The following is a 14,831-nucleotide window of genomic DNA, read 5'->3' as shown; positions in this document are numbered from 1 at the left end:
TCGAAACATGAAACCGTTTAAAACAGTTTAAAAAGATGATCATCAGACTTGAATATTTATCATTATTATTACCATAACAACCCATTCAAGGCAGGCCCAGAAGACCTAGGAATATGGATGATCTAGAGATTTTGCAAAGAGGAAGGGTCAAAGATCCCTCTGTCTTATGCTCAGACCACATAAAATGCTAGAGAGGACTCAGTAAAATTGGTGAAAAGAGGGTTATGCAAAGCATTACTAGCTAAGGTGCTAAAAGTGCAGCATCTTTTCTAGGCGTGTCAATAGCTGTGGAGGATGCGGCAATACTGTACCTTAAATGTTGCCGCTACGTTTGTGAAGTTTGCAATGCTTCCACCAACGATCAAAACCTTCCCTGAAATTTAATAAAACACTCGTTTTATATCATATAAAGAGGAGTTTCTAAATTCATATATCAGAGCGAAATATGACATTTTCCTACCATCAGGGTGCTTTTCTCTTGTCATCAGAGACAGGATGGTCTTTGCATAGTCGTAGGTCTGCTGTTCGCTCGGTGCTCCTGAATACTCGCCATAATTGGCCAGCTCATTGACCCCACCCAGGTCACAGATTGTATCGCTGGGAGTTTTTTTTTACCACACAAATAACAAACCCACAATATGTTAAACACTTTTCTCAGCTCAACTTGAGAAGATAATATGTGCACTAAAACAGTTTCCATCTGTTTGGAGCCCATACTGCACTGTAAATAGATAAAACAGTGCACACAGGGAGTAATTAGTCATGGCTGATATGACGGCAAGTTACGCTTTGCATCCTTAACAGACGGCAAACCCCTCAGTCTTCCCGAGCCTCTCTAAAGCAGTAACATTTAGGAATCTAATTTAGCAGACAGCAGAATGGGCAGTCTGAGTGGTTGAATCATAAGTTGTCATACTCTCCTCATTCGAATTATACATTGAGGACGGAATCTGCGAACAATAAAGCTATCAAGGGGAAACCTTAAACCTATTATGAAAAACACATGCAATCTGCTGCCTTATTTTTTCAAGGTTTTAAATTGAGTTTTGTTTGGGTACCTGTACACGACTGAGGCACCTCCTCCTGCCACCATGGTCCAAATTCTGCCTCGAGGATTCAGCAGAGTCAGTTTGAGACTGGCACCACTCTTTGCATCAAGATCAGCAATGTAGGCTTCCTGAAATACACAAAGAAATGACCAGTACCTAAGCTATTGTTACCTGAGGCAGGTACTTAGATATGGCCCAAATTAGATTGTGGCCAATACAAACACCATTACGAGTGCTGTGAAAAAGATGAAAGTTGATTCAACACACATTGATAGTTGTTTGTGACAGTGTGGGCCACAGCTGGTGGTTCAGTGAAAAAAAAAACAAGCTCCCAATCACAGACACCCGCTGTCCCTGGATTCTGCTCTCACCTCACAGCAGCCCAATTAGTCCAGACCTTCTGCTACACAGACAGACAAGCCTCCAACATGTGCCCGCCAAATAAGAGAAAGGAAACATCAACAACACGACATTAACCACATTCACTATGCTCGTTAGGAATACTGAATTGACAATTGGCTTGTCATGTTTGAGAGGATTAATGCATTAGGACTAGTTGTGAAACTTTTTATTTCATTAACAAAATTTAATTTAGGAACCTGTTTGCTAAAATGTTATCTCTTAATTTCTTAAAGAAATTAAAATCCTGTCACGTTACATTCCAAAAAGAAGAAACAAGGAAAAAAAATCTGAAAACAACATTGCTCAAAGATTGTTTTCTAACTGTTGGTTTACACCTTTGAGTTTTTTTATCCACAAGAATGTCTGATAGAATTATCTATTTTTTCCTTATTCATTAAAATGGGATTTCCTTCTGCAGATACATTGCAAATATTTAACATAAATGATATACAGGTTTTTAATTAAATTATTTGCAAAACAAATAGTTTTTGTGTGTTTACCAATATCAAATACATTTATAATGTTGATTAACCACTAATCAAGGTGGGGCACAGCTCCGGGACAATGTCCACCTTCATCAATTCATAACCCTAATTTGTATTAATGCTGTACCATTTTGACTTTGTAAACAAACTTTTCTTAGAGCCTGCAAGTACTTAACACTTTACTACATGAATTTATTTGTAGTTATATAAAAAGATAAATTATCAGCAATATTGTTATCAAACTGATGCCAAATCAAGTAGGGTCAGTTCATTTGAATATAGCACATCTGCAATAGTTTTATAGGTATTTAGTATGCAAAAAAGATAATTAGGCAGAACTCTGACCACCAGTGGTTCCTCCATGACCCTTGGTGTGTGTTGAATATGCATCAACAGGCCTTAGTGGCATACATATCACACTTTTGCTGTGTGGTAGTCTACAATGGGTTAACCAGAGTGCTGGTCCTTTAGCTCTTTCATTGGGTCATACTTTTGGCCATTTTTTGTCTTTTTTTTTAAACTTTTGGTATGAGATCCATCTACATTGAAACATTTCATACCCATCATACTTGCTTTGACAATTGACAATTTAAAGTAATTTTCTAAAAATGTGGGGTATGAAATGACCAAAATTGCAAAGGTACAACTTGGTGAAGGGGTGAATCGACCAACACCCTCAGTCGACAAAAACATGACTTTAACCCCTTACCAAACCATCTATGAGCAGCTTCCTTTCTGTGGATGTTGTTTTCTGGAGATACATAAGCAAAGGTACTTAGACTAGACCGAGTAGATTGAAGTGAATGACTTTGAATCATCAAAGCATGTAGGACAAGTTCTAAGGGGGTACAAATTGACATTGTATCATAATCTGCCCATGTTAGGTTTTGAGTTCTGTTCATCTTCTTTGCTCTGCCATGTTTTTCCCGCATTCAGGTTTATTAGATTCAGACTGTTTCGTGTTTGTTACCTGTCCCTGGATTCCTGTGTTAGATGTTGGTTTATATTTCCTTATAGATCGGGTTCTGCCCAGGTTATGTTTAGTTAGTCTTATTATTTGTTTACTTATTTCTGTTCACTCAGATGTTTCTGTTTTCTGTCACTCTCCCTCAGTTCTCTTCAGTCCCTCTTCCATCAGCTGTTCCTGATTCCCTCTGATTACCTCCCTTGGTTTACTGGTCCATTCTCCTTCCTTCCTCAGTACATATACTCCCCTATTTTCATTGTTTACCACTGGTTCCTCCTGATGTCTACGACCCTGCTTACCTCCCTGTTCCATGTTTCCATCTTCCTGCCTGTAATCCAGCTTATGTTCAGTTCTATAAATTTTTAGTTAAGGTATTATTAAATACTCTTCGACTCACCATGAGTCCCGTCCTCTTGCCTGCACTTTGGCCCTATCAAACCTCAGCCATCCTTGACAGCATGCTCAAAGTAGCAAGCAGCTCAGTTTTATATACGAAAAAGTCGGCTAAGAAATTACCAAAACTGCAAAAATTCTAAATAGTAAGGGAACAAAATGACCAGCGCCCAGTACACAAACAAACAAAGAAACAAACAAATAATTATCCTCTTTTGAAAAAACAGAAAGTCAGATGTAAAGCTCAGTTGCAGCTCATTGCAACTCAGAGCTACAGCTCATTGCTTTATTGAGAGAGATATTCAGAATAGCTTTAACTTTATTAAAGGTTACTGACAAATGGCCTACTGAACATTTTGAGTAAATCTAATTAGACATGATGAGACAGGGTTCTATAATGCTGTTCAGATTGCTGATTTCCTCATGTACCTCCTACTTGACATCCTCTGCAGGCATTTTTCTCTTTAATGCTATGACTGTTGCCTCTCCTCACCTCAGGGTATGCCTCCCTGCCGAAGGGCGGAGGGAACTCCACGTCACCCCACTTGGATTTGCAAATGTAATCAGCAGTTGCGTCGATCTTCGCTGCCATGTCCAGCACATACACTCCATCTTTTGTCACCACTAACACAGGAAGGAAACAACATGTTTAGATCTTTACTCTTCCTTCTATGAGACTGGCTGAGTTAACAGAAGAAACAGGTGACCCACAACCCTCCTGTTGTCAAGCAGGAGATGTAGAGGAAATGAAGAAGAGGAAGTGGCTGGTTATCAAAGCATAGCCACATAAACATGAACAGCTGCCACAGGGCATGTATTGATGCCCAATTACTTCATGAGAAACCCATGCTGCCTTCATCAAACAGGAAGCGTCTGAATTATTTAATGTTTTCTTTCATTGATGTTAAAAATGGGCAGAATCTTCTGTTTTATTATGCAATGCTGTTTTCCTCTACAATTCCACTTTGATGTACTCTTTCTTATTTCAAAATATAACATAATAATGAATCTGTGTGGGGAAAAAGGAAAGGATGCATTTATGATGGCATTTACAGATAAAGCATGCAGACATGGACCAAATGTATTGCAGCTCTGGTGAGGATGACTGATAGCCTTACAATTAATTAATCTTTTATTGCAGCAGGATGTTCTAAGAAAACAAAAGTATAATGTCTATTGTTAATTTGAGTACATTAATTCACAGAGGAAACTAATTCCACATACGTAAATAACTGTTTTATACTAAATCAACAGTTCCATAATTATTGGTACCAATGTTTTGTTCAACTCCCAGCTATCAGGAAAGCAGGTCTGGAGACTGTGATGATGATGGATGGTTTGTTTTGTGTCTGATGAACCACTTCTTTGTTAATTTGAACATACGTTTTGAATCATCCTGTTTAAAGACCCATTTATGACAAATCTTTAATGTTCTGACGGAGGCCGCCATATTTTAATTCAAAACGTCCTGGCAGTTAAAAAGGTTCTTCCTGCCCTGCTCTATAAAATGGGTCCAATGGCCTTTGGTGGAGAACCAGATCCACAGCATCACAGATCCCCCACCATGCTAAGCAGTGGACATAAGGTGCTTTTCCACATATTCACTGTTTGCTTAACTCCAAACTCAACTGAAGTGTTTCATGCTAAAAAGCTTAATCTTAGTCCCATCTGGCCAAGGCACACAGTTCCAGTTAGGAAACTCCACACATTTATGTTTGTGATGGTAGGAACCAAGATGCTTTTTTTGAGTTGACTTCCAATCAACTGGCTTGCATATTGATAGTCTAATGGTGACCCAAAATGCCTCAGCACGCTGCAGTTTTCTTACTGAGCAATGGGGATTTTTTTCCTCTCCCTCTAGTGTTTAATGGCTAAGAGAAAGAGCCTGTCATATTTCTACATCAGGGAAATTGAAAGTATGGATTACTAGATAGACATTCCTATGAACACTGGTCAACTTAAAGAAGTTAATTATATATCTAAATAAAGGTTAAAGTTACATTTATTTAAAACGAATGGACAGATTTGAGATTTGAGCTTTCATTTCTCCAGCTCAATAAACCAACTCTAAAGGTTGGATTTTCTATTTCTATTTTCTATCTTTACTGTTTTTGCAGACTGGATCAATGAAAACCTACCCAGAGGGTTGATCTCCAAGTACGTGAAGAAGAGGTTCTCATACAGGTTAAAGAGTCCGACGATGAAGCTGGCAAGAACACTGCAAGGGGATGATGATAAAGCACACATTTGTCCTTGTACACTGTAAAAACTGACACCCCCTTTAGGTTAAATGCACTGATTTTATCTCTTAAACTCCAGTTGTTGTAATGAGTTTTTTTTTTTACACAGAATGTACGTTTATGTGTTTTCCTGTGTTCAACTGATAGTTGTAAATTGTCCTGAATGTTCTTAGGTTTGCCAGAGTTGAGCCCATGCAAATCCAAAAGTTGACTTTACTCATAGTTTCAAAGTCAAGAGACATAAGATTTATTTCAGTGTACAGGATTGCAATAATCAATGCTCACTGCTTTGTGGTGCTCATTAAAGCAATGCAAAGCAAAATGAAACTCTGAAAAAGAAAAAAACATTTGTTTCAAAATATCTTTATACATAATATATATATTATATAAATAAATAAATATATAAATAATATATTTATATTTTGTTTTCTAATCTATTAATGCTTGTTTTGTAATGTATAGTAATGTGCAAAAGCTTTAAAACATCTCTAAGTTCTATAGTTACATTGCTTCCAAAAGAGAGAAATAGAAGCCACTGCAGAACAAACAAGATGTTCAGGTGGCCTTGAGAACTGAACTAAATGAATAAAAGCTGACTGGTCTGAAATTAAAACACTGTATGAAACATAACTGATACAACTGAGGCTACAGAATGTCCAGCAGTTATACTGGATACAATGTGCAAATATAAGTGCAAGATTTTACAATGTATCACATAAAATGTTTTTTTTAGCTTAATTGCACATGTTTGTTTTGTATTTATAAGTCCAGTCTAGAAAATATATGCACATCCAAAAATCCACTTTTTGTATAAATCAAAATCACAAAATCTGTAATGTGCTTAGAGGTAGTGACGGTCTTCAAAGTTTGAGACTCTTCTTTTATATGCATGCATAAAGTAGAGCTTGAAATTCTATGTTCCAATATTTATCTTTATTTCTGTATTGGAAGAATTATCCGATAGGAAAAAATCTATTGTGCAAAACAAAGCATGTGCATGAAGTCAAATCTACAGATGCAATCCAATATACTCTGTAAACAATTAGAATCTCAATGCAAATCAAAGAGCTATAAACTGTAGCACACATCACTAAAGGTTTGCTAAGGATCAGCAGAATGAGAAACAGTCCACCTGGAAATTAGAAGCAGAGACATTTGATTTTCCTCCACCATCACATCTCAGAACAGGCAGGTGGGGGTGGAGGAGTAAGGAGGGGGGCAGCAACTTGCTGTCCTCTCCTGCCTGTCAGTTTAGCAGGCAGCTCGGAGATTTGTAATCACAAAGGGCCCTGGGTGAAAACTGTAACACAGACCCCAAGAAACTCTGCCTCCCCCAAGTTGGACTGTGATGGGAAGGGCAGAAAAACAGGGATCCTGTTTTCATTCTGAAGTGTGTGTTTGGGTTGAGGAGGCAAGATAGGGTTGGCAGAGTGCTTTCTGGGTTTGCTTCTTCAATGTCAGCCAAGACAGTGAGTCCAGCCAGAATCTGCTGTCACGAGAGTGCCTCTAAGAAGATGGATTGGTGGGGGTCATCGGGGGAATGTGCCATTATATCCTTTCTATCAAAACACATGGACGTGCTTTGAATGTCGCTGGAGCATAAAAAAAGGTGGGGGTGGAGGCTGATCGAAGAAAGGCAAAGCCAAAGAGGAAAATGTCATTTGTTTAATGGAACCATGTGCCCATTTATTCCTCCTCTCTGGCATTTACTCCCAATCTGAGAGCGCTGGTCCTTCATCACTTTGTAGGTTCAGTTTAATTGAATCACTTTTTGTTTGCTCGTACAAAATAGTTGCAATATAAATATTGCAATACATTAATATAATTATTTATTAAATCAGGTTGTTATTTTTATTCAGATTTTTTTCATACTTACGCCTTGTTGTCATTGGGACCCTTAGTTAGCAGTTCTTTCTTCACCTGATCTTCACTGATCTTTTCATCCACCCCAATTAGCAGCTTCTGCGCCTTGGCATCTACGTCTCCGACATCCACCCCACCCTCGTGGTGAAATAGCACGTAGTCCCCCTCCCGAGCAGCATATATGCACACGTAGAACTCCTCCTCCTGAAGGAGGGAGTATTGGAAAAATGTTTATACATCATATGTTTAATTAACCACTGTGACCACTGTGGTTCCCATCACAGACACACTAAGGAGTCTCATATTTTACATGTTTCCTACAGAGTCGAAACATCTAGATACTTATTTTAGTATTTCCCTGGTTTGAAAAAATAAAATATAATATTGAAAATATTGTCTAATCCATCCATCCATCCATCCATCTTTTCAGGCTGCAAATTTATAGACTGACACATTGAACTTTTATATTTAAATATGGAAAAATCTGGAATTTTGACCTGACAAATGTGTAGGATTCCCAATTTAAGCAGTTTCAACAGATTCAGAGATCCAGAATGGGTGGTTTACCTGTTGATGAGGGACAAATGGCTCTATAAGGAAGTTTTTGAGAGTGCCTTTAGCTTTTCCCACCTGTAAACCAGCAACAAAACAAAATTAACATACTGACACAAATTCTTAGTGGTTCTAAAATAACCAAAGCATTTTTATGGACTGTAAATAATAGATGCTTGTCCCCTTTATTCGTTTTCAGACTGGACCGAAGGGGGGGAAGAAAAAATGGAAACTTGTCAGGTAGGACCACTGGCACAGGCACATATAAATTGGTGGAAGCTGTCATTGTTTCTCCTGTTAAAGAAAAACTGGCAAAAGGAATAACAAGCTGAATGAGAGAAGAGAAGAAAGAAAGAGATGCCATTTCAAAGAATACAGAAACAAGAGGAGGTGGATGATGGTGGTGAGAAGAAAAAAAAAAGGCTATTAGATAAAAAAATCTCACATGGGACCTTGAGCCTAGAAAGATAAATGAGGAAACAGAATGCAGTTTATGTTGACTAAATGTCATCTGTAAACAAGTGCCACAAATTACCAACATTAATGAAAAATGCAGAAAATTCCAACATTTAAAAAAAAACATTAAAACCCAGCTAGTATCACTGGTAGAAGAAAGGAAAACATATAGTATTGCAGAAATTTAGGGAGGTGACACTACCCACAATAAAGATGGCATAAAACAACATGCTCTTCACAACACAGCGACATTTATTTTTATTAACTGCCACTAAAGCAGCTGGTGACAGTTTCATCTGACCTGTGAAGACAGGTCAGATGAAACTGGTCTCATGGCTGCTGGACAAAAACACTCTCCTTTACTAATCCATGGAACAATCTATTCCCTTAATAGACTCTTCTTGGTATATGAGGCAGAGCAGCATCTCAGAGCTACATTGATGGATGGATATTGCTTCAGCAGCAGAGCTCGCCTCAGCTGACTGGACTGATTTAATATCTGCAAACAAACACACAGCTGTCGAGACAAATATGAATCCAGCCCATGATACAGATACTAAATTTATACAGGGATGATAGACAAAAAAAAGAAATAGAAGAAGTAAGACTAAGCAACAGCAGGGACCATACTGATTGGTGAGTTTTCAGGGGCACATTCAAATGGAGGGGGTCGAGTATAGTTAATTCTCTGAGAAACGGCAGGAAGAGTGCACGACGTACCATCGTCTCTTTCATAAGGCGGGGCTTGAGCCACTCTTTGACCCCATTCAGGTCCAGATTGACGCCAACCAGACCGAGCTTGCCTCTCCTCTTAATCAGCTGGTCCGGCTTCACCACCAGCCTCTGTGGAAGGAAAAACAAAACAACATGAATGAAGTTTGTACCTTCCATACATTAATAACCTGTTAGGCTAATAAGCACTCCAGTGCTATATCTAATAGAATAAAGTTTAAAATAATGAAGGATTCAAAAGGTAGTTGTTGACATATTCACACATTTAAAATCGAAAAAGGAATTACCCTCTTTATTCTCTGATCTAATAAAGCATAATTATTTAGAGGTATCAGAGTAAAGAAGTAACTAAGGGACTGAATATACAGGTCCTTCTCAAAATATTAGCATATTGTGATAAAGTTTATTATTTTCCATAATGTCATGATGAAAATTTAACATTCATATATTTTAGATTCATTGCACACTAACTGAAATATTTCAGGTCTTTTATTGTCTTAATACAGATGATTTTGGCATACAGCTCATGAAAACCCAAAATTCCTATCTCACAAAATTAGCATATCATTAAAAGGGTCTCTAAACGAGCTATGAACCTAATCATCTGAATCAACAAGTTAACTCTAAACACCTGCAAAAGATTCCTGAGGCCTTTAAAACTCCCAGCCTGGTTCATCACTCAAAACCCCAATCATGGGTAAGACTGCCGACCTGACTGCTGTCCAGAAGGCCACTATTGACACCCTCAAGCAAGAGGGTAAGACACAGAAAGAAATTTCTGAACGAATAGGCTGTTCCCAGAGTGCTGTATCAAGGCACCTCAGTGGGAAGTCTGTGGGAAGGAAAAAGTGTGGCAGAAAACGCTGCACAACGAGAAGAGGTGACCGGACCCTGAGGAAGATTGTGGAGAAGGGCCGATTCCAGACCTTGGGGGACCTGCGGAAGCAGTGGACTGAGTCTGGAGTAGAAACATCCAGAGCCACCGTGCACAGGCGTGTGCAGGAAATGGGCTACAGGTGCCGCATTCCCCAGGTCAAGCCACTTTTGAACCAGAAACAGCGGCAGAAGCGCCTGACCTGGGCTACAGAGAAGCAGCACTGGACTGTTGCTCAGTGGTCCAAAGTACTTTTTTCGGATGAAAGCAAATTCTGCATGTCATTCGGAAATCAAGGTGCCAGAGTCTGGAGGAAGACTGGGGAGAAGGAAATGCCAAAATGCCAGAAGTCCAGTGTCAAGTACCCACAGTCAGTGATGGTCTGGGGTGCCGTGTCAGCTGCTGGTGTTGGTCCACTGTGTTTTATCAAGGGCAGGGTCAATGCAGCTAGCTATCAGGAGATTTTGGAGTACTTTATGCTTCCATCTGCTGAAAAGCTTTATGGAGATGAAGATTTCATTTTTCAGCACGACCTGGCACCTGCTCACAGTGCCAAAACCACTGGTAAATGGTTTACTGACCATGGTATCACTGTTCTCAATTGGCCTGCCAACTCTCCTGACCTGAACCCCATAGAGAATCTGTGGGATATTGTGAAGAGAACGTTGAGAGACTCAAGACCCAACACTCTGGATGAGCTAAAGGCCACTATCGAAGCATCCTGGGCCTCCATAAGACCTCAGCAGTGCCACAGGCTGATTGCCTCCATGCCACGCCGCATTGAAGCAGTCATTTCTGCAAAAGGATTCCCGACCAAGTATTGAGTGCATAACTGTACATTATTATTTGAAGGTTGATGTTTTTTGTATTAAAAACACTTTTCTTTTATTGGTCGGATGAAATATGCTAATTTTGTGAGATAGGAATTTTGGGTTTTCATGAGCTGTATGCCAAAATCATCCATATTAAGACAATAAAAGACCTGAAATATTTCAGTTAGTGTGCAATGAATCTAAAATATATGAATGTTAAATTTTCATCTTGACATTATGGAAAATAACAAACTTTATCACAATATGCTAATATTTTGAGAAGGACCAGTATATGCATGCCACACTTTTCAGATTTGTATTTGCAAAAAAACAACAACTTAATAATCATTTATAATTTTCCTTCTAATGAATGGATGCAAACAATTCTGAGACAAAAGTGTAGTTAATTAGTAAACTGAATTAGACCTAAAACTCTATTTTTGTAATTGTGTTATAGAATAAGAGCACAGGAACTTACTTATTCAGGCTATTCTCAAAAATTAACTGGATCATCATCAAATCTTTTCCTCCAAAGTTATCCCATTAACAAGCCCGCTGCAGATGATGTAAATGAAAACTTGGATCAAATCCCCACCATCCTAGGCCCCCTCTCTTCCCTTAAAAGTCAAATAAAGAGAATGACTTATGACAGTGGAGTCATTACTATCTGGGGGCTAGCCAGTAACCAAAGGAAGACAGGGTTGAGGGTGAAAGTTAATGTGATTTCTTAATCAATTCTACCGGAGCAGGCATCTCTGTGGATCTGCCCTCTGCATCCTCCTTTTACCTTCCTGATAAAAACATTCAGTCGTGAGGTAGAGACATGGAGAATGACGTTTTACCCTGGAAGATAAGTAACCAAGTAATTAAATTAGCTTCTATAAAGAGTGTGCGACAGTTCTACTGTCAGGAGAGGAGGAAAAATCGTTCATACCCAGTTATGGAGGCAAAGTGAGAATTTCTCTCTGTCTCTCGGGCTTTTTAGTTCCACTAACAGAGCTCAAGCATCACTCTCTTGTCTGTGATTTCGGCTAACGAGCACCAAGTGACTACTCTACTGCCAGGCTGAGTGACTGTCTCCATAAAGCTGAGATTGTTCTCCTGCTTTTCCCTCATTTATTCTCCAGGTGTTTAATGAGCTAGAGAAAAACATCTTTATCCACATACACCTTAGTCAAAATGAGCTCTCCTGTCTCACCTCTGTGAGCAGCCATGGGTGATCCTGCGTCAGCCGCTGAAAGTCAGTTTCAGCTGTCACATTGGCGTAGCAGAACCTGTTCTGGACTGGCGTCGACGTACAGATGTACTTGTAGAGGTACTCCTTTCCTGTCTGCTCTGAGATGGCTTTGGCTGACATGACTGCTCAAGATAGCCTGGCCTGGGGGAGGGGTTGCAAAGAGGGGTGGATGGGAAGATAAACAGATAAATGATTAGATGAACAAAGACATAGATGTGAAGAGGGATTGTGGATAGAAGCCAGAAATATCGACAAGGCATCAGCAGAAAATTTGTTCAAGATTCCCTTAAAGGATATGTGTACCTGGTTTCTACAGAAAGAATTTGTTTAGTAGCAACGTGACAATAAGATAGCTCAAACAGATGTAATGTCTAAAAGGAAAATCGCCCAAGGCAGTAAGAAAAGTGAAACCAAATGTAGATCAAATGTAGAACCAAAGGATCACTGGAAGCTCACATTGCCTCTAAGAAAGCCACATTTGATGCAGGCTGATACAAATTCCTAATCTGCTGATAATCATTTTTGTTCATGAGATGTTTCCACTTCTTACAGCAAATAACTTAGCCTAAAATATTTCTTTTCTTTAAAGAAAAAAAACATTGCAATTTCACAAAATAACATCAGTGTTATGAAGACACGTATTAAACTGAAAAGTGTTTACACCCCTGGGTGTATTAAACTGGGCAACCACACCCCTAGTCTCAAATCTTGTAGCCAGATTTTCTTCTAGGATTGCCGTTTATTTAGCTCTATTTATTCATCAGCTTGCCCATCTCTTCTGAAAGAAGCATAATGCTAGTGGTGTGTTCAGGGCAATGTGCAGCGCTAGTTTTCCACAATACTTGGTTTGCATGTGGGCCAAAAGGTTCAATGGTCCCACCAGACCAGACAGAAGTAAAAGGAAAAATAAAATCAATAACCAGTGATAGCTTCTATAAATTTTACAGCTAAATGGGTGGAGATGTGACCTTTGCACTTTGCACATACCTTTCTCTAACTGACCTAAAATTTCCAATGTGCATGACTCACAACAGCACTCTAGTTTCAATTTCAGAAACGCTGAACGTGTAAGGAGGTAAATCATTAAGAGTTTATATTCTTCCAATTTACTGAACATCAGACACAACATGAATTAAACTTTTAAGATTAGTAAACACAAACCAATTAAGTTCACAAAAAATATGTAGGTAGTACATTGAAAATACTCTTGCATCTACAAGCTCAGATCTACTTTGCTGTTACTTTAAGTTACATATGAATATACCATTTGATAATGAATAGGAATGGATTAATTTTTCTCCAAATACTCCTTTGATTGGCTCTGACCAGAAATAACCAAATTTTTTTTACATCAAAAACTAAAAAGGGATTTAAATTTTGTGAAAGATTAGATACATGTTTGGGTCCTTTATGCTGAAGGCTTTTATGTTAAATTCGAAATGATCACCTCTATCTAGGAAGCCGCAGCACTCTTTTTCCTTTGCAGGGTTATGTTTGTTTCTTTTAATAGATGACTTAAACCAATATAAACACAAACAACTTTTTATGTGCATAGTTGGAGTAAGACATAATTTGAATTGCCATGTCAGTCCACAGAAGAATTCAGCAATCGTTATTGGTTAGTAAAAGCCTGGTCCGTGTCTCCAATAATTATTGTATGACACTAAACAAGTGTTATATATGTTGTAAATTGGCTTTGGCTCTGGTCTAAAATAAAAATTTATTTTAGCATCGCTGTCAATGTCTCACAAAACTGGCAGGCATTTTCTCAATTATTTTCACATTTAAATGAGAAAATAATACGCCTAATAAGTCAGCTCTTGTTGCTCAAGCTTTCCAGCCTTTTATAATTGTTAATGTAATGATCAGAATTACACACCGTAAATCTCTGATCAGTCTGAGTCCAGCTGAGTTCCCAAGTCCATCGAGGTTAAATATTATCACTACTTGTACTTTTACTCACTTATAGGATATAAAATATGACAAGCCTGCACTAATTAGCACCTCTAAAAGCGTGCAAGAATGGAGCTCCTGCCATCTATGGATTTCATTAAACTGAAAGCCCTGATGTCACCTCCAGCTGTTTCCTCTCTTCTGGCAGTCATTTCTTAAATGGATTAATAGGACAGACGAGGACCTCTTTCATTATTGATCACTGTTGTTCCAGAGTCACCACAGAACTGATTTCAGGCCAGGATGATCCAAAATTCAAACAGTTTCCATTTATCATGCAATTTCTTTTCTGTACCTGGCCTGTCAAAGGTATTAAATATCAATGAAACACAGTCACAGTAACAATGGTACAGATGGCAGACAATAGCATTCATCAAAACAGGCCATGATGGATGGTTGGAGAGGATGCACAGAAAATAGGAGCAACAAACTTGCACAGTCTGTGTATGGTTGACAATGATTCAGGCACCGTTTAAAATGATTGACTCAACTTGTTTCATTCATCTGCAAAAAAAAAAGAAAGAAAAATATCAAAAACATTCAGTCTTATTATTGAAATGTTATGATAACTGTAGACTGGAGAAAGTAGAACAGCATTAAATCTTGTTTTATGTATCTTCTTAAAAAACACAGAGGAAGACTAAATAAAGAACAAAAACAGATTTAAATTTCATTGTTAAAAAGTTTTACCTTATTTTCTTTCTTTCACAGTAGGAGAGCTGGGCTGTAGGTGGATGTGTGGAGGTCCTCGGCACATCTGCTCCACTCTCGGCCTGTGGTAACTGCCTGACGCTTGAGAAAAAGGCTTGCTGTTAG

General features: G+C 38.6%; 1 protein-coding gene across 1 annotated transcript in view; it reads right to left on the bottom strand.

Annotated features, from left to right (window-relative positions):
- Positions 1-14,831, bottom strand: part of LOC124863465 (ATP-citrate synthase-like) — a 29,959-nt gene extending 15,128 nt beyond the window's left edge. Inside the window, exons 1-10 of the mRNA XM_047357843.1 lie at positions 14,706-14,831; positions 12,024-12,203; positions 9,128-9,250; positions 7,967-8,029; positions 7,413-7,603; positions 5,435-5,514; positions 3,790-3,920; positions 1,059-1,177; positions 461-597; positions 312-373 (exon numbers count right to left, since the gene is read on the bottom strand). Coding sequence (XP_047213799.1) covers positions 312-373; positions 461-597; positions 1,059-1,177; positions 3,790-3,920; positions 5,435-5,514; positions 7,413-7,603; positions 7,967-8,029; positions 9,128-9,250; positions 12,024-12,182 — 1,065 coding nt within the window. The 5' untranslated portion in view covers positions 12,183-12,203; positions 14,706-14,831. The remainder of the gene's footprint in view (positions 1-311; positions 374-460; positions 598-1,058; positions 1,178-3,789; positions 3,921-5,434; positions 5,515-7,412; positions 7,604-7,966; positions 8,030-9,127; positions 9,251-12,023; positions 12,204-14,705) is intronic.

The sequence above is a fragment of the Girardinichthys multiradiatus genome, chromosome X (assembly GCF_021462225.1).
Source record: "Girardinichthys multiradiatus isolate DD_20200921_A chromosome X, DD_fGirMul_XY1, whole genome shotgun sequence".
NCBI lineage: Eukaryota > Metazoa > Chordata > Actinopteri > Cyprinodontiformes > Goodeidae > Girardinichthys > Girardinichthys multiradiatus.
The sequence above is the reverse complement of the archived record's forward strand: the minus strand, read 5'-3'. Positions and strand labels throughout refer to the sequence as shown.